The following is a 23,415-nucleotide window of genomic DNA, read 5'->3' as shown; positions in this document are numbered from 1 at the left end:
TTTCTTTGAATGATTGTAAACGATTATCTCTCCTCCTCGTTCAAAAAGTGTGTGCTTCGTTATCTCGTCTGCCTAAAAAATACTTTCTAACTGGCATGCACACAGAAACCAACACCAGTCAATAAATAGTCCGTTACAGTGGAAAATAAGGAATATTGCATGAGGCATACAGGCATGAGCACCAAACCCAAAAACACATAAACATGATTTTCAGTTGGCATTTGTTTAAGAACATTTTCACGTCAGTTTCAGCCTTTATAAATACCGATTTGTCCCTAAATTTTAACGTATGGATAAAATCCATGGCATTTAGGATTGAATATCACATACAAGTACTAAGCACTAAGATCAAATGGTTTGGCTCAACTATTCAATTTCTCTCCAACGATGATAACACACCAGTAACGATGATCACATCTCCTATCATGCATGTCTATGAAAGATGAACGAGCCAATGAGACTATAGCTTATGTTACGGGCGGGGCGACACGTGTAACCCTGCCCCATGTACAGCCCCGCCTCATTCTGCAGGCTGCAGCCAGGTCCTTCTCCACATGAGGGAAGATACTCACGCCCATTCATTTAAATTACACTGGATCTCACAAAACTGAGCGGAATAAACTTTACAGATATCATCTTATTGAGTGCCAGGTAAAATAAATTCTTTAACTTAGTATACACCGAGCTTTGCAATCATTGCAGTGTTACTCAAACTTTATATACCAATTACAACAACTAACTAAAACAAATGTAGTGCAGCACATTTGAGTTTAGCGATTTAAACAATACGTAACAGTCGTGCATATGGTAATTGTTTACTCTTATTAAAGGTTTAGAGACAGTACTTGCTAAAATGCTCATTTCCATTGTTTCAATACATCCGCGTGTCAGGCATTTCCAAAACGCATCTGTGGCTGAATTATATATAAATTCACAGAAAACTCACAATTGTCTCTCCTCGAAGTGGCACATTTTTTTGGTTACTTTGAAATTATTGGATAAACACTGCTCACATGTGTTTACATACATTTCCGGGCATGCGCCGTCTTCGTCATCATCACATTGCATGCTGGGAAATGTAGTTTTATGTACAATAGTTAATATTTATAAGAGAGTTCTTCATTCATAAAAAATAAAATGGTCCGGCTCCAAACGATTTTTTTTTTTACTTTAAAAATTATTTCAAACAATATTTGTTGTGTTTTCTATAAATGTAAAGGCAAATATTTTTAGAGCATGTAAAATTGTTAGTAGGTCTAAGTACCCTTTTCCTCTTTGTTGTTATGAATTGTTTTTTTTGTTTTTTGTTTTGTACTCTATCACCTGTTTATTGATTGTTTTTTGTTATTTTACATTTGAATGAACATTTCTCTTTGCATTGTATGCAGCAATAAATGAAAAACTAAATGATTCACATGTATCTGATATTAGTATTTCTCATGAAGCATCTGACAGTGTGTGTTTGTGTGTGTGTGTATATATATATATATATATATATATATATATATATATATATATATATATATATATATAATTTAATTAATAGAAATTCAATTATAATCATACCACTTTGATAACAGATGAAAGCATAACAGAATTTCTATGTAATTGATACATCCTAAAACTTTTCTTAGTAATTTTACATCATAAAATTTTTGGCGATACATTTGTAAAATTTTCTTCAGCTTTCTTAAATTTTTTTGGTTCAAATTACTGTAGATTTTGAATCTGAGATTTCCAATGTGAGACATTTGGACCCCACTGTAGTGTGTTTAAAAATCATTATCAATTGATCTGGTCAGGTGAATGTGGAGAGATGAGAGGGGTCTTGAAGCTGACAGTCCGTGTTGTGAGCTGTATTCACTGCAGGCTGTACTGTGGACGAAGACCACCAGCCCCGTTAGGAGGAAGAATCCTCACCAATCCTGATGACATCTTTCAGCATAACATGTGGTACAGATTTCTATGTTTGATGCATCATTCTCATTAGCTGCACTGAGAAACCTTTTTTTTTCCTCCCCAGTTAGACAGTATAATTTATTTAAAAAAGCTTAGAGCTAATCAAAGTACTAACACTAACAGAAAAGTACCAAAATGTATTGTGGTACTACCATGTTTTTTGGACATGTACTGTGGTTGTACCATAGAATCCTTTAAAGTACTATGTGGTACATTAAAATGGTATATTAATTAGAGGTTGATCGATAGTGAATTCTGCAGATAACGATAACTAAGGTGATGAAAAAGGCAGATAACCAATTAAACGGCAGATAGTTAAAAAAATAAATACAAATCGTAGTCTTTCCATACTGTGACGGGTAGAGGCTACAAGAGTCCAAAATAAATAAAATCCCAGATGCAGTTTATTAGTAAACCAAAATCCCAATAAAAAACAGGGGAAAAAATCAGATTTGGTGCATAACACGGGATTTTTAACTAAAGACAAGCCTGAAAAACACACCGGTACCCTTAGTTTGAAATGACAGAGACTTGGCTCCTTTACAATGCTCTATATTTAAGTGTTTACCCAATTAAGCCTTTTATATATTCACCAGATGATGGGTTTTGTGTGTGTGTGTGTATATACAGTATATATATATGTATACTCCGATCAGCCACAACATTAAAACTAATATTGTGTAGGTCCCCCTTGTGCCACCAAAACAGCACCAACCCGCATCTCAGAATAGAATTCTGACATGATATTCTTCTCACCACAATTGTACAGAGTGGTTATCTGAGTTACTGTAGACTTTGTCAGTTCAAACCAGTCTGGCCATTCTCTGTTGACCTCTCTCATCAACAAGACATTTCCATCCGCAGAACTGCCGCTCACTGGATGTTTTTTGTTTTTGGCACCATTCTAAGTAAATTCTAGAGACTGTTGTGTGTGAAAATCCCAGGAGATCAGCAGTTACAGAAATACTCAAACCAGCCCATCTGGCACCAACAATCAACCATGCAATTATCTAATCAGCCAATTGTGTGGCAGCAGTGCAGTGCATAAAACCATGCAGATACGGGTCAGGAGCTTCAGTTAATGTTCACATCAAATTTGATCTCAGTGATTTGGACCATGGCATGATTGTTGGTGCCAGATGGGCAGGACTCAAGCTGAAGTGTGTAATTTTTTTCTGATGTTAAAACACTTCCTCCCATCCCAGCTTAATATGCAGAGACAACTAAAAGTAAGCCATTTGTTTGTTGATTTCTGCAAAAACTATCAAAACATTGCTCTGTTTGTTAGAACAGACCTACCTCCCAACACTGCAACATTTCTGGCGGGACTATCTGTTTAACCAATTGAAGACAGGGGGATCGTTCAGGAAAGTTGTTTGAAAACAATCATTATTCTTGCAATTCCTTTTGGTGGTGCTAATGGTGCAGAAGTTACACACTTCAGGGACAGTTTACCCAAAAATAAAAATTCTGTCATTGTTTACTCACCCTCATTTTGTTCCAAACATGTATGATTTTGTTTTTTCTTCTGTGGGACTCAAAGGCAAATGTTAGGCAGAATGTTCAGTCTAAGTATCCTCTCACTTAAAAAATGAATGGTGAGGCTGTCCATCCTTAACATTCTACCAACATCTCGCTTTGTGTTCCACAGAAGAATAATGTTGTTTGAAGCAACATGAGGGTAAGTAAATGATGCCAGAATTGTCACTTTTTGATCAGCAATCCCTTAAAAATTGAACTGGGAAAATACATGGTGACCAGTCGCAGCACTTAAAATATACACTTTCCCTTATAACCCTATAATATAATATATCTCATCCCACATTATGACTGAAATAAATAAAAACAAACAAACATTTTGTTTTAGATTAAGAAGTGCAAATGCATATGCATATTGGTTTTATTTATCACCCAGTTGTTCTAATTCATTCTTTCATATTGAAATTTCAGCCTTATCTGTTTTAACAAAACACTGAAAATAGGGGTGAGATGAGTAGCCAATTAGAATGAATGCTCATACTCTCCACTGTGCTCCAGGGATCATGTGCAGTGGACAGAAGAGGAGAGAGAGAGAGCTCAACAGAAGGCAGAGGAGAACTCTAAATATAAGATTCCTGTGGAGGAGCAGTGTAAGCATTCAAAAGCCCAAACAAGTGTGGTAAATAACTTGGATATGTGGATGCATGTCACCAACACTTTTCGGTTCTCTCTCTTTAGGCAAATATGACAGGGACGCTAATAAATACTGGGACAGATTTTATGAGATGCACCAGAGCAAGTTCTTCAGAAACCGGAGTTGGCTCTTCACTGAATTCCCAGAACTTCTTCCTCCAGATGCTGTTGGGATTTGTAGCCCAGAGGAGAGGCAGGGCAGCGGGATGGACTCACAGTCAGAATCTGAGGACAGAGAAAAACACAAGCCCTACGGTTCCAGTACACTAACCAGTGATTCAGATGCATTCCCTGGACAGCACGCTGTTTTCAGGATACTAGAGGTGCTCTGACCTTTGTGTCATTATGCAAGAACAATATCTTTGGTCTGGTTAAGATTAAGAACTTATCTTGTTTAGCAGTATGATGTTTGATTTGTGTGTGTTGTGCAGGTGGGCTGTGGTGCAGGTAACAGTGTGTTTCCCATCATCAACACCATCAGGTAATAGCTTCTGCTCTATAGACCGTAGTCAGGGTAGATGTGATTAAAAACAATGTTCTGTGTGTTCAAAGTATAAAGTAAATATATTTGTGAGGATTTTTTAATGTTTGTTGTAATGTATCATGTACCATAATTTAATCGTGATTGATCACAGAAAGCTGTGTGGTTAATTTTATACCATGGGTCTGTTGAATGCTTGATTCTGATTGGTTGACAGACATTCTAAGGTGTGCAATTATTCTCCAGTAAACGCACGGCTATTAAGTAGTTCCAGGTCTTGACTGCATAACAGTTCCATATCACCTTGCCAAATTACTTGAAAATTAAGGCCATTTCAAAGAGCCATACAGTCAACCACAGCAAAATAACCAATTAATACTAAAACACTGGCTAAGTGCATTGGATAAGAATGACAAACAATGTCTATAATAACCTAAATATATGTAAATTTCAGTTGAAAAGCACCCTCGTGCTCCCGCTCTCTCTTTCGCAAACATCTCACTCACACATACTGACATGCATACATACACTATATTGCCAAAAGTATTCGCTCATCTGCCTTTAGACGCATATGAACTTAAGTGACATCCCATTCTTAATCCATAGGGTTTAATATGACGTCGGCCCACCCTTTGCAGCTATAACAGCTTCAACTCTTCTGGGAAGGCTTTCCACAAGGTTTACGAGTGTGTTTATGGGAATTTTTGACCATTCTTCGAGAAGCGCATTTGTGAGGTCAGACACTGATGTTGGACGAGAAGGCCTGGCTCGCAGTCTTCGCTCTAATTCATCCCAAAGGTGCTCTATCGGGTTGAGGTCAGGACTCTGTGCAGGCCAGTCAAGTTCTTCCACACCAAACTCGCTTATCCATGTCTTTATGGACCTTGCTTTGTGCACTGGTGCACAGTCATGTTGGAACAGGAAGGGGCCATCCCCAAACTGTTCCCACAAAGTTGGGAGCATGGAATTGTCCAAAATCTCTTGGTATGCTGAAGCATTCAGAGTTCCTTTCACTGGAACTAAGGGGCCAAGCCCAGCTGCTGAAAAACAACCCCACACCATAATCCCCCCTCCACCAAACTTCACAGTTGGCACAATGCAGTCAGGCAAGTACCGTTCTCCTGGCAACCGCCAAACCCAGACTCGTCCATCAGATTGCCAGATGGAGAAGCTTGATTCGTCACTCCAGAGAACGTGTCTCCACTGCTCTAGAGTCCAGTGGCGGCGTGCTTTACACCACTGCATCCGACGCTTTGCATTGCACTTGGTGATGTATGGCTTGGATGCAGCTGCTCGGCCATGGAAACCCATTCCATGAAGCTCTCTACGCACTCTTCTTGAGCTAATCTGAAGGCCACATGAACTTTGGAGGTCTGTAGCGATTGACTCTGCAGAAAGTTGGCGACCTCTGCACACTATGCGCCTCAGCATCCTCTGACCCCGCTCTGTCATTTTACGTGGCCTACCACTTCGTGGCTGAGTTGCTGTCATTCCCAATCGCTTCCACTTTGTTATAATACCACTGACAGTTGACTGTGGAATATTTAGTAACGAGGAAATTTCACGACTTGACTTGTTGCACAGGTGGCATCCTATCACAGTACCACGCTGGAATTCACTGAGCTCCTGAGAGCGGCCCATTCTTCCACAAATGTTTGTAGAAGCAGTCTACATGCCTAGGTGCTTCATTTTATACACCTGTGGCCATGGAAGTGATTGGAACACCTGAATTCAATTATTTGGATGGGTGAGCGAATACTTTTGGCAATATAGTGTACGTGCACGCCAACACACACAGATGTAAACGAGCCGCAACTTGATCAATACAACAGTTTCTATATTATCTGAAATATCTGTGGGAAGCACCCTCGTGCTCCCCCTCCCACTCTTTTTCGCTCTAACACACACTCTAACACGTGGACACACATATACGAATTACACACACTTACTCGCGAACGAAAACAGAGCCGTCATGTCAGCGCACACCTGCATCTCAGTGGGGTTGAAAAGGTTTACAACCGAAAGCTACTGTGACAAGGAGGAGGGCGTGGCCGGGACGAGAGGATTCATGCCCAGCGCTGAGTTGCCCAATCAGCAGGAGAGAGATAAAAAGAGAAGTCGGGGATGCCAGAGAGAGAGAGAGAGAGACACACGCAGCAGTGTTTCAGTTCAGTGTTTTATGTTGAATTAAAGTCTTTTTGATTGTTAATCCAGTACCTGCTTCCTCCTTTCCCGATGAACGAGAGGCTTGTCTGCCACACTGGTGACGAAACCTGGGACTGGAGGAAGACGTGCCGTCAGAGACCCCTCGCTGCTGATGGAGGATCGTGACGCTGAGGAGAGGAGTGGTTTGATGGTTCTGGAGCAGTCTGCCAGGAGACAGAAGAGAGGCTACAATCTGCCAGGAAGCGGAGGAGCCATTGAAGTCCGCCAGGGGACTGAAGAGTCACTGCCGTCCGCCGGGAGGCAGCGGAAACACTGCCGTCCGCCGGGAGGCAGCGGAAACTCTGCCGTCCGCTAGAAAGCGGAGGACCCGCTGCCGGGAGGCGGAGGACGTGCTGCCAGCCGCCAAGAGGCAGAATCCAGTGCCATCGCTCTGCGTCGCGGAGGATTGCTGGACAGCTGGCTGAGGACCAAAATGGCGGTGTGGTCGGGAACCAGAGTTTTTTTATTTTCTTTTTTCTCTCTCTCTCCCTCTCTCTCTGTCTCTCCCGCTATCTTTCTCTCTCTCCTCCCCTCCCCTCGTCCTACCCAGGTACCCAGGAAGACCAGCAGGCAACGGAACGGCCAAAGGGGCAACTCCTTCCCTCCAAGAAGGGAGGGGGGGAGTAAATCTGACTGGAGGTTTCCCCGGCCTGAGTTGCCCAATCAGTGGGAGAGAGATAAAAGGAGGAGCAGGGGATGCCAGAGAGAGAGAGAGAGAGAGAGAGAGAGATGCACGGAGCAGTGTTTTTTGTGTGCGCTTTTGTTATGTTTCAGTTCAGTATTTTATGTTGAATTAAAGTCTTTTTGACTGTTAATCTGGTTCCTGCATCCTCCTTTCCCGATGAACGAGAGGCTTGTCTGCCACACTGGTGCCGAAACCCGGGACTGAAGAAAGACGCGCTGTCAGAGACCCCTCGCTGCTGATGGAGGATTGCAACGCTGAGGAGAGGAGTGGTTCGATGGTACTGGAGTGGTCCGCCAGGAGACAGAGGAGCGGTCCACCAGGAGACTGAGGAGCGGCTGCCGTCCGCCAGGAAATGGAGGAGCCGTTGCCGTCTGCCAGGGGACGGAGGAGTTGCTGTCATCCCCTGGGAGGCAGAGGAACCGCTGCCGGCCACCAGGAAGCGGAATCCAGTGCCATCGTCCGGCGTTGCGGAGGATCGCTGGACAGCTAGTTGAGGACCGAATGGCGGCATGGTCGGGAACCAGAGTTTTTTTCTTTACTTATTTCTCTCTCTCTCCCTCTCTCTCTTTGTCTCTCCCGCTATCTTTCTCTCTCTCCACCCCTCCCCTCGTCCTACCCAGGTACCCAGGAGGTTCCTGCTTCCTTCTCGGTGAACGAGAGGCTTGTCTGCCACAGCTATATACAAAAATGGTGACACTCGCTGCTTCTGATAAGTGTGCATAAACTTGCATCTTGGCAATTTTTAAGTAATGTTACTTCTGACGAGAGCTGCAACAAATAAAGGTAATTCCACACGTGATCTCTCTGTCTCTCTTTCGATCACTCAAATACAAACTGACACATAAACGCACATGCACATCACACTACCTTGTTACTCCAGTAAGTGCTCCAGTAAAGCAGCGCAAGCATCACAATCCTCCGTTGCTAGTTCTAAAGTGAAGTTTTCGAAGTAGCAACAAAGGCTCGGACTGTATCAAAGCAAGCCGCTGAATCTGAAAAATATTGCACACCTTAGGTGTAACGGCCGCTGCACTGCACGTCATGGCAACATTACCACTTCGGGTGTGCATTATTTTTCAATAATTCAACGGTCTGTCATCAATAATTCCTTACATATATATATACAGTATATCTCAGTGGCATGCGGTGCATAAAACAGGTACCCCTTCGGTGTGCAGTGCATAAACTGGGTACCCCTTCAATCCTTGACAACCGTCACTCGCATCCGGTGTAGACAGGGTGTTAGTCAACATAGGCCAATTGTCAATCACACTTTTTCTGTTATGTTTCTTGCATACCTTTTTATTTGGAAGCTGCACTCAACGGAGGCCATTGACACCGATTATGAGAACAAAGTTTCATTGACATGGCAATAAATTAAGATTGCGCACAGCACAGGAAAGTTGTCAATTTGTCTGCTTCTTTGAAGAAAATAATGTCATTCGGATTCTTCGTTGTAAATCATCCCCGGATTTCAGACTGCTTGCTCTGCCTGTGACTGGGATATGTCCCACTGTTCATCATAGCCTAAGGTAGAGACGGAAACACAAAGCTGTGAAGGTGCAGATTGCTGACGCCCAACCCCCAAGGTGAAAATAAAATTTGACTGGTCAGACTTTCTGTCACTCTGCTAATACAAATTAATTACAGAACCCTTCAAAATCTCCTGTGAAGGGGGACACAGTAACATAGAGCTACAGTGTGTTAATGAGCAGTTTGATTGGCTTACACTTACTTACACTCTGTCAAACAGGAACAATGTGAATATATTTATGGTCTATATTACATTTAAGTTGTTTTTGAAGTTGTATATTTATACATTTTAATGTATTTATTTATTTAATGCACACACATTGTTAAATAAGTGGCGGAAAGGACATTTAATAATTTGAGTAATGTTTCCATTTGAATTCATGTCACCCCTTCTATGAAGGGTTTGAAGGGACTGACTGAATGCCACTGATCTCTGGAGGGGAAAGCTTGGATGTAAACTAAGGGATGTTTCTATCCTTGAAACTGTTGTGAAAGGAAAGCCCCCAGACCCGAGTCAGAAGCGTCTGTCTGTAAGATAAATGGATTGGAGAAAACTAGTGCGTGATTTGACATTACGGCTTTCTTCAGGGCCTGCAATAAAGCTTTAGCCTCTGTCCATCTTACTTTCTCTGGCTTCTCCTTCTAGGTCAGGTCTGTAAGAGGGCAAGCTAAAGAGAAGTTAGACACAAAGCATCGATAGTATCTGGCCAACCCCATAAAGGCACGCACCTGGGTCTTGGTTGTCGGTTGTGGTAAATCCTGTACGGCCTTAATTTTCTCCTCTTGGGGCATGACTGCACTGCGGCCAATTCAAAATCCCAGGTAGCATGCCACGGACAAACCCTGCTGACACTTCTTGATGTTGGCTGTTAGTCCAACCCCACGTAGCAGCAACAACACCTCTCGGAGATGGTGGAGATGATCCTCCCAGCTCTCTAAAAGGACTACAACATCATAAATGTATGCGGCGGCATGGGACAGTGCGGCCGAAGGACGATATCCATCAACCTTTGGAAGGTGGCTGGTGCCCAGTGCAGCCCGAAGGGAAGGACCTGGTACTGCCAGTGGCCACTATGGGTGGAAAAGCCTTGGGAGACAAATGCACCTGCCTGTAACCTTTTGTGAGGTACAGCGTTGATATGAAATGGGCCCTTTCTAACCGCTCGCTGAGTTCATCCACTCTGGACATGGGGTAGCCTTCAAAGCTGGAGATTTTATTGAGCTTCTTGAAATCATTACAAAACTTAAAGGTGCCGTTGGGTTTGGGACCATGACAATAGGGCTGGACAAGGAGTTGTGGGACTCCTCAGTAACCCCAAGGTCCAACATCCTTCTTGTCTCCTTCTCAATAGCTTGTCAGCGAGCCTCTGGAATTCAAAAGGGCCACTGCCAGCCAGTAACGGCAGGAGGTCTCCTGATGTGGTGTTGTATCACGTTAGTCCGGCCCGGGGTATCTGAAAAAACATAGAAACTCATGATAAGTATTCTGGCCCTGCCAGTGTTTAGTATTTGGCTTCCCCCACTGGCCATTTAATTTACTGCAGGTTTAAGCATCATTTATTCAGTTTCTGGGTTGACGTAATGCAATCGTTGATTGACACCATTGTAATCCTGTTCCTTCTTGTATTAGCAGAATTTAAGGCACTGCCTGTAAGTATAGCATGATGTTGTTATAAGTTTCCAAATATTTCATTTTGTGATTCATGAAGAATTGCAGTACAATAATTGTTTTATATGTATCAACACAGGTAGTTACAGTATCTAAAAGGAATCTGTATTTGCATGTAATCATATTTAATGTGTATTCATATGCTTATATATGTTGAAAGTCAGTGAAGACCACATGTTTGATGTAATAGTTTATTAATACAATCTTTGTATTTTGTATTACATTTTAACACTATTCATTCAGTAAACTTCTCATAGACAACTTCCTGGTCACGAGTATTATTTGAGTGAATGTGTTTAGCTTGCTGGGTATAAGGCCAATATAATAAGTGATAAGTGACTAATGATAAGTGATTTGGAGAGAGCTGTTCTGCCATGTGTACCACCACTGGTTCCCCCTTTGTGTATGCATTACTCGGTCGATCCGTTCTATCATGTTTCATGGTGTGGGAAGACTGTCGTTCCTATGCTTCACGGGCAATATCCAACAGACCCCGTGGCTATCAGCCAAACAGGTGTTCAAAGGGGGTGAAACCTTTGGATGCTTGGGGAACTTCTCAAACTCCAATAAACATGTACGGGATCATGAGGTCCCAGTCGCACCTGTCGTAACATCCTTTACAGGGTTTGGTTGAACCTCTTCACTAGGCCGCCTGTTTGCAGATGGTACACCGAGGTGTGTAGGTGGTGGACGTGCAGCAGCCAGAAAAAATGACGACACAATGGGTGTTCCTTGGTCTCTAAGGATCTCTTTTAGCACAATAACCTGACTGAAGAGTAGGAATTGTTCTTTAGCTGTGTTTTTAGAGGTGGCTTTACGAAGGGGAATGGCTTATGGGTATCTGGTGGCATAGTCTGAAATTACCAGATTGTGCTCATGACCCTACCAGATCCATACCTATGTGCTCAAAGAGCACCTCAATGGAAAGGTACGGTTTTGGGATGAGAACTCTTTGGCCTTGTGGTGGAAAAGCAACTTTTAATGACACTGACCTGATTCTAGCGGTGCTTGAGGTGCTTGTCTTCTCTTTGTTCCTTGGCAAAGGTTCCCCCGGTGGTAACCTGTCAGAAGAGATCAGAGAAGTCATAAGCATTATAATCACTGAACTCACATTCTCACTTTTGGTTGCCAATCGTGTTGGGAGCAGGTGGGGCTTCCACGGCGCTAGGCGTGCAAGTCTTCTGATGGTGGATTGCACGGTTGAGAAGAGGAGCCGATCAAAACCTGGCCAGTTGTGACTCAACAGGAGGGGTACTGGAATGTTCTTCACTATTCCCACATCCAAAACTGACAAAGGAACTCAGGATCCTGGTTCAGCCTGGATGGACATGGCCCAGGCTGGAAAATAGCAGGTTTCACTGTGGACACAGGTGATGGGCAACAAGGTCTTTCCGGCTGGGAGGAGTTGGTGCTGAGCCAGGGTGATGGAGCTGCTGGAGTGAAAGAGAGCCTGGACCTATTTTCCATCAGCATACACCTCCTTCACTGGAGCTTGTGGAGGGGTTTTATGATATGTTGTGCATCCCGCCATCCAAGCCCACGCCACGAGTGAGTATAAATCAGTGGGCATGGGCTCGTCCTGGGGCCCCCTCCACAGAAAACCGAGCCTCCAACTTTGAGGTGCCCCCTTGTAGTCGCTGTTCTGGGAACCTCTCCGGGGTGGTTGGTGGCCAAAAGCCCTTTCCCCAGCGTCCCTGGCCTGCGCAGCATCTGCCAGCTCAATAGACTCAATAAGCTCCTCTAATGTCTGTGGATCCCTCTTTCCAACTGTCCTCTTCAATGCCTGGAGAAGGGTGTTATCCACTATGACTCGCTCAATGACTTGGATATCGGAGAGTGATTTCAGACAGGCGATGAATGGCTTCCTCCATCATCTGTGAAGGGCTTTCTCTGGAATAGAAGGAGATATATTTTAAGTGGGGGAGTCGGGTCTTGTTCCAATTGCCGCATTCTCCACCAGTGTAGCAGAATGAATGAGGCACAGACTTGTAATGCAGTGAACATCAATCCAGGGTTGCATTTTGTAGCCCAAGTAGATAGTAGAAACCATTGGTGCAAATGGTTTCTATGATCAATTTACTGTAAGCTTGCGATGCTTTTGGGAAATGCAGCCCAGGTTGTTTACCCCAGAGAGGATTTTATTAAGATAAGAGGATGTGAGAGGTAGTGTTCAGGGTATGGATAGTTGACCACGCTCCCGGTAATCTGTTGAATTGGTTTGGGTGCAAGGTAGGTGTCCGTTGACTTCTGGGAGATCACCAGGTTTGGACAGAGCAGCAGTCTTCTTCTGGTTACTCCGAACCTGGGAGAGAACATTAAGGGCCTGTTCTGAGATGAGCTCACCTGCCATCTGTGAACATGTATCTTATGTCACTGCTGGGCTGATGAGCAGAGTGATCTCAGCTGTCTCCAATCCTGATGCTTCTCCCCGAAGGATGTGGTTCAGGCTGCTGCATCCTGGGGTGATGCTGAAATCTTATGTGACTCACCAAAATATGTATATACAGTATATTTATACACCGATCAGCCACAACATTAAAACCACCTGCCTAATATTGTGTAGGTCCCTTTCGTGCTGCCAATACAGCGCCAACCCGCATCTCAGAATAGCATTCTGAGATGCTATTCTTCTCACCACAATTGTACAGAACGGTTATCTGAGTTACCGTAGACTTTGTCAGTTCGAACCAGTCTGGCCATTCTCTGTTGACCTCTCTCATCAACAAGTTATTTCTATCCACAGAACTGCCCCTCTCTGGATGTTTTTTTGTTTTTGGCACCATTCTGAGTAAATTCTAGAGAATGTTGTGTGTGAAAATTCCAGGAGATCTCGTCACTCCAAATTACAGTGTGCCAGAAGCTGTGAGGCATGTAAAGGTGTTGTCGGGCATATTGTAACCAGGCTTTTTTGTGGCATTGGCACAGTAAAGGCTTCTTTCTGGCAACTCAACCATGCAGCTCATTTTTGTTCAAATATCGTCGTATTGTGCTCCTTGAAACAACCACACCGTCTTTTTCCAGAGCAGCCTGTATTTCTCCTGAGGTTACCTGTGGGTTTTTCTTTGTTTCCCAAACAATTCTTCTGGCAGTTGTGGCTGAAATCTTTCTTGGTCTACCTGATCTTGGCTTGGTATAAAGAGATCCCCGAATGTTCCACTTCTTAATAAGTGATTGAACAGTACTGACTGGCATTTTAAGGCTTTGGATATCTTTTTATATCCTTTTCCATCTTTATAAAGTTCCATTACCTTGTTACGCAGGTCTTTTGACAGTTCTTTTCTGCTCCCCATGGCTCAGTATCTAGCCTGCTCAGTGCATCCACGTGAGAGCTAACAAACTCATTGACTATTTATACACAGACACTAATTGCAATGTAAAAAGCCACAGGTGTGGGAAATTAACCTTTAATTGCCATTTAAACCTGTGTGTGTCACCTTGTGTGTCTGTAACAAGGCCAAACATTCAAGTGTATGTAAACTTTTGATCAGGGCCATTTGGGTGATTTCTGTTATCATTATGATTTAGAAAGGAGCCAAACAACTTTGTGATAATAAATGGCTTCATATGATCACTATCCTTAAATAAAAGTTTTTTTGCATGATCAGTCATATTTTCAAAATCAATGCCAAAATTTCACAATTTCTGCCAGGGTATGCAAACTTTTGAGCACAACTGTATATATATATATAATATATATATATATATATATATATATATATATATATATATATACACACACACACACACTGGCGGCCAAAAGTTTGGAATAATGTACAGATTTTGCTGTTTTGGAAGGAAATTGGTACCTTAATTCACCAAAGTGGCATTCAACTGATCACAAAGTATAGTCAGGACATTACTGATGTAAAAAACAGCACCATCACTATTTGAAAAAAGTCAATTTTGATCAAATTTAGACAGGCCCCATTTCCAGCAGCCATCACTCCAACACCTTATCCTTGAGTAATCATGCTAAATTGCTAATTTGGTACTAGAAAATCATTATATTTTCTATGTTTTCTTGCCATTATATCAAACACTGCTGAAAGCTATTTGGTTTGTTAAATGAAGCTTAACATTGTCTTTGTTTTTGAGTTGCTACAGTATGCAATAGCCTGGCATGTCTTAAGGTCAATATTAGGTCAGAAATGGCAAAAAAGAAACAGCTTTCTCTAGAAACTTGTCAGTCAATCATTGTTTTGAGGAATGACGGCTATACAATGCTTGAAATTGCCAAAAAAATTGAAGATTTCATACAAAGGTGTACACTACAGTCTTCAAAGACAAAGGACAACTGGCTCTAACAAGGACAGAAAGCGATGTGGAAGGCCAGATGTTCAACTAAACAAGAGGATAAGTACATCAGAGTGTCTAGTTTGAGAAATAGACGCCTCACATGTCCTCAGCTGACAGCTTCATTGAATTCTACCCGCTCAACACCAGTTTAATGTACAACAGTAAAGAGAAGACTCAGGGGTTCAGACCTTATGGGAAGAATTGCAAAGAAAAAGTCACTTTTGAAACAGAAAAACAAAAAGAAATGGTTAGAGTGGGCAAAAAAACACAGACATTGGACAACAGATAATTGGAAAAGTGTGTTATGGATCTTAACCCAATTGAGCTTTTGTGGGATCAGCTAGACTGTAAGGTGTGTGAGAAGTGCCTGACATGACAGTCACATCTATGGCAAGTGCTACAGGAAGCGTGGGGTGAAATGTCACCTGTGTATCTGGACAAATTACTGAAGTAAATAACAGACAATAAATAAGACAGTATTAAACAAGAGAAAATATATACAGAGCAGTGGGACAATGGCTCTGTATTTACAAAACGAATTACTGCACAGAGAAGTGTTATAATATGTGTGCTTTAAGTATGTATACACCTACAGTTATTACACTGAGTAAGGTAGACATTTTAATATAGTTATTTAATATTGTTATTTTTGGGGGGCATTTTTGCCTTTTAATTTACAAGATAACATATAGAGACAGGAAAGGCATTTGAAAAGAGGATGGGAACATGACACAGACTGGACTCAGCTCCTTCCTGTTGTGAGCTTCTACACCACAGCTCTAACATTTTCCATTCTCAATATTCAGTTTTCTAATATGGGACTGATAATCAATCAGTTGTTAGAGAAATGCTTATTGGGACTTGCAAGTAAGCAGATGTATCTCTGTGAGATCACTGTGGTCACTCTGCATTTGATGTCATTTATAGGGGCAGTAAGGTGTTTCTGTACTGCTGTGACTTCTCATCTCGTGCTATTGAGCTCGTCAAGGTAAATTCTGTCACATGTCTCTGACCTGCCTTTACAGCACACAGAGTCCAACCCAGAGTGTACCCCCCCCCCCCAATTTAAAGTGAATATTGCTCATTGTCATTACTATAATTTGAAAAAATCTCATTCTTGTTAATGTAATGTGGAAAAACCTTGTTCTCTTAACTGTAATATGAAAAATCTCATTGTCATTACTGTCATGTGAAAAAAATCTTATTCACGGTACTGTACTGCAAAAAAGTCCAATTTAGTGTTATGTGAAAACATATCATTGTCATTATTTTATGTGAAAAAAATCTCACTGCAATACGAAAAAATCAAATTTTGTTTCTTTAATGTGAAAAAAAATCTAATTGCCATTACTGCAATGTGGAAAAATCTAATTCTCTTTACTGTAATGTGAAAAAATCTCATTCTCATTACTGTTATGTGAAAAAATATCTCATTCTCTTTACTCCAATTGTATAAGCCTAACCACTTGACCACCGACCCAACTCTATTTTCAGGTTAATCAAGTTATTATTCATTATAAAGAAATAAAGACAATTGAAATTATATTATTGAGACATTTCAGCCTATGATGCTTTAACATTGCAAATAAAATAATTCCACTTGCGATTTACTGCTCTTGACAAGTGTAATCGCCAGTTCCCATTCAAACCAATGTCCATAGGTAACCATGTTACCCTGTTAAACTGTTAAAATTACTCTTAAACTGTGTCAAATTCATTAGAACAGACATCGATGAAACAAAGCAATTTAATAATGTTACCACATTTTTTTTTGAATGTGCAAAACATCTTTTCTTTGTTCCTTGGCAATTCGCATTGAACAAACCTGCTGAAAAGGCAAGTGAAATTATTCACATGCACGCGCACGCCCCCAGTTAACACAGGTGACATTCATTGGCTAGGCATCAACCAATAAAATGACTTCATTGACCCCTCCCCCACCGAACACTGGTCTTGCTCTCTCACATCAGGATTTTACAAGTGCACAAGTGAGTATTGCTACAGGTTTTTTCTGCAAAAGTAGTTGCAAACGTCAAGGCATAAAGATTTAAAGTTGCAGTGCCAGATTTGAGAGGTTGTAAGTGCCGATTTGTGGTTGTACTGCGAAAATTAAAGTACAAAAGTTAATGTGTAATACAAGTTTGTGTCTGTAGTTGTATTTATGTGAATGTCATTTTACACATTTGTGACTATTTGTCTGCAATTGTGAATTCAGAATACAAGCTTTGAATTATTGTCTGTGAGTGCAGATTGCAACATTCATCTTTAAAATCAAACTTTTTATTTTACAAGTTTTCGCATCGGTGCTGTAAGTGTAAAGGTGCAGTATGTAAGATTCAGAAACCCTTGTTATTAATGACACCTGTGGCTGTTAAGTGAACTGCAGCCAGCTACCTGTTGCTCATGCTCGCACTCGTGCACACACTCCATAGGGACTCGAGCTAGCAAGCATCAGCCAAAACAAAGACATAACGTACAAAGAGACTGAACGTGATTCACTGACATCATGCTGACAGATGAGGTAGCATAATTAAAATTACACAGTTATGATTGTTTTACTACAAACTTTGAGACTGTATTATATTTGACTCTCCAGTGCTGGAACAGGACTAAAACAAAGTGTGGATAGAGGTCTGACTATACGAGACTGTAGTTTGAAGTAATCACTTTTCTTTGCATGATACATTGACTGCATTTATACGATAGCCTATGTCGGCATCAGCTAGCTAGCCAGCTTTATCAATAGCTGTTAGCTTAATTTGGTGGATGATGACAGTATCTGTTTATAAAATAGACTGTACATTATAAATACGTTGACACAATTCAGTATTGAAGTGACCCGCTCCCTTCGCATGAAAATCAGTCCACAGGCTTTAATAGGCAAACTAGGAAGTCCGAGAAGGGCTCATTTTTTAAGTTGCATTACAAGTCGTTCACACATTGGCAAAAAATAGGTGAATATTACATGAAAATTTTTACATATTGCACCTTTAAGTTTCAACTTACGTGTACAAATATTTATTGTACAAGTTATCAAATCCAAATATACAATCTCTCGAGTTTTGCTATTGATTTACCTTCATAAAAAAATCTCTTTCTTGTTACTGCAATGCGGAAAAATCTCATTCTCTTTACTGTACTGTGAAAAAATCTCATTCTCTTTACTGTAATGCGATTTAAAATAAAAAAATCTTCATAGGTTTTATTTTTTTTTATGCACGAAAAAATATATTATTTTTTTTCTATTGATTTTGGTGTGAAATATGAGCCAGACATTTCTATGTGAGATTCATCCTAAAAGTTATTTCATTCAGTGTATTTGAAATTTCATATTTGAATTTCAATCTCATAACATTCCTTAATTTTCTAATTGTGATATAATGTCCATAACTTAATTCCAGTAAATCCAACACTAAAATATACCAGTAAAACCGAGCAGAATTCGTTTGAGTACAATGGCATATGTTTTTTCCTTACAGGGACATCAAGACTGTGATCCTACAGTGTGTCATGCATTTGTGCGAGATATCTGTGACACAACGTCCCCATTTCCCTTCCCTCCTGAGAGTCTGAATGTAATTCTAGTGGTCTTTGTGCTCTCTGCCATCCACCCTGAACGGTATGAGAAAGTCACACATTTGCACTCATTCTCATTACTGTTATGCAAAAAAAAAGTTTGATTGCTCATATCTTAAAATGCATAAAGGCGTTTTCACGTTTTTTTGTGGTACTTGTACGACTTTTTGTAAACAACAAAATGACATCACAGTGACGTCATCGTGAGCAACAACTTGCTACAAATAAATAAATAAGTAAATCATAGCCTAAGTTTTCAATGGCAGCAAACTTACAGTTGAAGTTAGACGTTTACATACACTTAGGTTGAAGTCATTAAAACTCATTTTTTAACCACTCCACAGATTTTATATTAGCAAACAATAGTTTTGACAAGTTGTTTAGGACATCTATTTTGTGCATGACACGAGTAATTTTTCAAACAATTGTTTACAGACAGATTGTTTCACTTTTAATTGACTATATCACAATTACAGTGGGTCAGAAGTTTACACTAAGTTAACTGTGCCTTTAAGCAGCTTCTAAAATTCCAGAAAATGATGTCAAGCTTTTAGGCATTTAGCCAATTAGCTTCTGATAGGAGGTGTCCTGAATTGGAGGTGTGCCTGTGGATGAGGCCTACCTTCAAACTCAGTGCCTCTTTGCTTGACATCATGGGAAAATCAAAAGAAATCAGCTAAGACTTCAGAAAAAAAAATTGTGGACCTCCACAAATCTGGTTCATCCTTGGGAGCAATTTCCAAACACCTGAAGGTACCACGTTCATCTGTACAAACAATAGTAAGCAAGTATAAACATCATGGGACCACGTAGCCATCATACCGCTCAAGAAGGAGACGCATTCTGTCTCCTAGAGATGAATATGGTGTGAAAAGTGCAAAGGACCTTGTGAAGATGCTGAAGGAAACAGGTAGATAAGTATCTATGTCCACAGTAAAACGAGTCCTATATCAACATAACCTGAGGCTGCTCAGCAAGGAAGAAGCCACTGCTCCAAAACTGCCATAAAAAAAGCCAGACTACAGTTTGCAAGTGCACATGGGGACAAAGATCTTACTTTTTGGAGAAATGTCCTCTGGTCTGATGAAACAAAATGGCCATAATGATCATCGTTATGTTTGGAGGAAAAAGGGTGAGGCTTGCAAGCTGAAGAACGCCAGAACGTCATGTTGTGGGGGTGCTTTGCTGCAGGAGGGACTGGTGCACTTCACAAAATGGATGACATCATGAGGAAGGAAATTTATGTGGATATATTGAAACAACATCTCAAGACATCATCCAGGAAGTTAAAGTTTGGTCACAAATGGGTCTTCCAAATGGACAATGACCCCAAGCATAACTCAAAGTTGTGGCAAAATGGCTTAAGGACAGCAAAGTCAAGGTATTGGAGTGGTCATCATAAAGTCCTGACCTCAATCTGATAGAAAATTTGTGAACAGAACTGAAAAAGTGTGTGCGAGCAAGGAAGCCTACAAAACTGACTCAGTTACACCAGTAATGTCTGGAGGAATGGGCCAAAATTCCAGCAACTTTATGTGAGAAGCTTGTGGAAGGCTACCCAAAACATTTGACCCAAGTTAAACAATTGAAAGGCAATGCTACCAAATACTAACAAAGTGTATGTAAACTTCTGTCCCACTGGGAATGTGATGAAAGAAATAAACGCTGAAATAAATCATTCTCTCTACTATTATTCTGACATTTCACATTCTTAAAATAAAGTAGTGATCCAAACTGACCTAAGACAGGGAATGTTTTCTATGGTTAAATGTCAGGAATTGTGAAAAACTGAGTTTAAATGTATTTGGCTAACATGTATGTAAACTTCTGACTTCAAATGTAGGTGCTTCTCTTTCGCCATGTGGCCCAATTTATTTATTTATTTTTTTGGACCAGACGATTTACTTAATTATTTATGTATTTGTAGCAAGTTGTTTCTCAGGATGACGTCACAATGACATCATTTTGTTGTTTACAAAAAGTCATAGAAGTACGCCAAAAATCGTGCAAATGCCTTTATGCATTTTTAATGATATGAGCAATCAAACATAGTTGCTCTGTTTTTTTGGGGGCACCCTGTATATTCTGTATATATAATTTAAATTGTACAGAATAGTAGTGTTACTGTCTTTCAATTTTACTGTCTTTCAATTTATCCTGATTTGAATAAATCATTGTATTCATTTTAGTATTGTTTGCACTGTAATACAGCAAAATGACTGTATCACAGTATTGAGACTCTAAGCAGAATCACTATTGAGAATAGTGAGAATTCTAGAAATCTCAAAAGTAAAATGTTCAGATGCTGTATGACGGTAAAGAGAATTTTATCACATACAAACTTGCAAAAAAAAAAAAAAAGTGTTAAACAACTTTTGTAGCTTCACAAGGGACTGAGTAATTTTGCGGTTACTGTCTCTTTGAGCATTTCTGTTATTAATAAAAGATTAACCCTCTTCTGGTTTCGTTCTGCAGAGTTCAAGATGTGGTGAATTGTTTGGCTGGATACCTGAAGCAGGGAGGGATTATGCTCTTCAGAGACTATGGCAGATATGATCTGTCACAACTGAGACTGAAAAAGGGTGATAATGTCTTCTTTGATAAATTAAACTTTAACATATTGGACATGTAAATGATAGATAATCTAATTCAATTTGATTGTTATTGATGCTTGTATACCATGTATGACCAGTCATGAACTTTCTGTAGGTCAGTGTTTATCTGAAAACTTCTATATACGACAGGATGGAACATGTGTGTATTTCTTCACAAAAGGTAGAACCATTTAAGTGGATTTTAGAGATTGAAATCTATACCGTTTATGACTTCCATCATTCATGCTGCAAGGTTGTGATCTCTCCACAGATGAGGTTCATCATTTGTTCTCTAATGCTGGTTTGGAGATGATTCAGAATCTGGAGGACAGGAGAGTGCAGGTAAACAGAGGAAAGAAGGTGGTCATGCACAGAGTGTGGATGCAGAGCAAATACCGGAAACCTTATCTGTTTTAGCATCTGTAAAGCAGATAACACTGTGCTTTCTGAGAGAACTGGGCTGAAGGTCTTGACAGAAAAAACACAAAGACTTTTCAAGATTTTAAATGACATTACCTTTGTGAGAGACATCAAGAATGATGCATGATGAAGAGGACAATGTAAAAACATGAAGAAAGTCATTTCTTTTGGAGCAGTGTTAGTTTCTTAGTGTTACATAGAAATGACTGGCATCCCACGAATAGTTTTGAGACTGGACAATTATCATTATGTCATGAAAATGGTTGTTTATGCATAAGTGAACAAAGAATATTTTAGCATTGTTAATTAATTAATTTGACATAATATGATACAATTTTCAAGATCACTTTTTTTTTGCATTTAGCTTTTTATTGCAACAAATGTGCAAACCTTTCATTTACACTGATGGGCCAATTCACTGCTTGCATTGGTATTAACACATTTTTAAACGTATTTATTCCTTAAACATCTAAATTTTCCAACTTTTATAAAATTGTTGTGTTGCCTTGTGGTGCATTGATATAATGTTTTATTTTTAATGATTTGTTACATGTATGGACTGGCAGACTGGTGTACAAGGATGTACTGTACATCTGTGATAAAAAAAAAAAAATTCTTTTTATTGCAAAAATACTCTACATGCATAATGAGCAAATCAGATGTTTATCTTAAATAAAAAAGTTTCATCAAAATTTTAATTTAATTCCTCTCGTCCTTCTGTCTGTCTGTTTATCATCTGTCTGTACAACTACAGTACTGTCTAAGCATATATTTAGCCCTATAACAATGTAATTTGTCCTTTATGAAGCTCGACAGCTGCTGCTCACTATAAACTGTGATTCTATGTAATAGAGCTGCTTAAAATATCTATTTTATGTTCCAAGAAAAAACCCAGCATATGTTTTTTTTTTTTTAACAACATAAGGGTGAGTAAATGAGTGCATAAAAGTAAATATTCCATGTTTAGGTGAACTAGTCCTTTAACTGGTGGCTCTTTTTTTTTTAGCACAAACCTGACAAGACATACTCAATTATGTGAATTAATTAAAGATGTAAAGAAATTATTTAGAAAATCTTAAATTGATTTTGAATTATTACCTAATAATATTTGCATTGAGAATATATGACACTGTCCTTGCCAAAACCTAAAAGCACAATAGAAGCCACAAGTCGCAGGTCTTACCATGTTCTAGTTCTGATCTGGGTGATAACGATCTTTCATAGACAATGTCAAGAGAATTTTCTAAAAAGCTCCTTCAAAAGCCTGCCAGATTACCACATTCATTCAATTCCTTTATAATATACACACATTCGCTCTTTATCTTAAGCCTGACATGCTGAAAACTGCTCCGTTAATGTTTTCACATTCACAATTATGAATCACGTACTGTACACAGGGGCGTAGATTCCAGGGGGGATGGAGGGATGTAACCCTAATCAAAACAAGCATGTACACCCCCCCCCCCCCCACACATTATTTATACCATGATCAATGGAAATATGTAAATGCTTCAAACTGCAACTATGGGATCAAAATCCCGCCAAAACTATTGCGGTCACGGATCCAAAAATAATAAGCGTGAATCAAAAAATAATAAGCGCAGATAAAAAAAAAAAATAATAAGCACAAAAATAAATAAAAAGTGCAGATCAAAATAATAAGTGCAGATCAAAAAACAACAAGCATGAATAAAAAATATATAAACACATTTAAAATATGCTGAAAAAAACCCCCAGAAAAATTAAAGCAAAGTCATCAGAACTGCAAAAACAAAATCATGTTTTCCTTGGTTATATTACTGTTTTTTTGTGCTCTCTGACAATT

At 40.0% G+C, this 23,415-nt stretch overlaps 1 protein-coding gene across 1 annotated transcript; it reads left to right on the top strand.

Annotated features, from left to right (window-relative positions):
- The first annotated feature begins 517 nt into the window (after positions 1 to 517).
- On the top strand, positions 518 to 22,240 carry LOC127448075 (tRNA N(3)-methylcytidine methyltransferase METTL2-like). The gene is made up of 10 exons (XM_051710356.1): positions 518 to 651; positions 1,803 to 1,953; positions 3,997 to 4,088; positions 4,177 to 4,454; positions 4,563 to 4,612; positions 15,928 to 15,988; positions 18,480 to 18,619; positions 21,052 to 21,158; positions 21,286 to 21,351; positions 21,442 to 22,240. The coding sequence occupies exons 2-10, from the start codon at positions 1,817 to 1,819 to the stop codon at positions 21,585 to 21,587; spliced, it is 1,077 nt and encodes a 358-aa protein (XP_051566316.1). The 5' UTR covers positions 518 to 651; positions 1,803 to 1,816; the 3' UTR covers positions 21,588 to 22,240.
- Positions 22,241 to 23,415: the final 1,175 nt, after the last annotated feature.

Source organism: Myxocyprinus asiaticus, chromosome 11 (assembly GCF_019703515.2).
Source record: "Myxocyprinus asiaticus isolate MX2 ecotype Aquarium Trade chromosome 11, UBuf_Myxa_2, whole genome shotgun sequence".
Taxonomy (NCBI): Eukaryota; Metazoa; Chordata; class Actinopteri; order Cypriniformes; family Catostomidae; genus Myxocyprinus; species Myxocyprinus asiaticus.
This window is presented reverse-complemented; position numbering and strand designations above follow the sequence as displayed.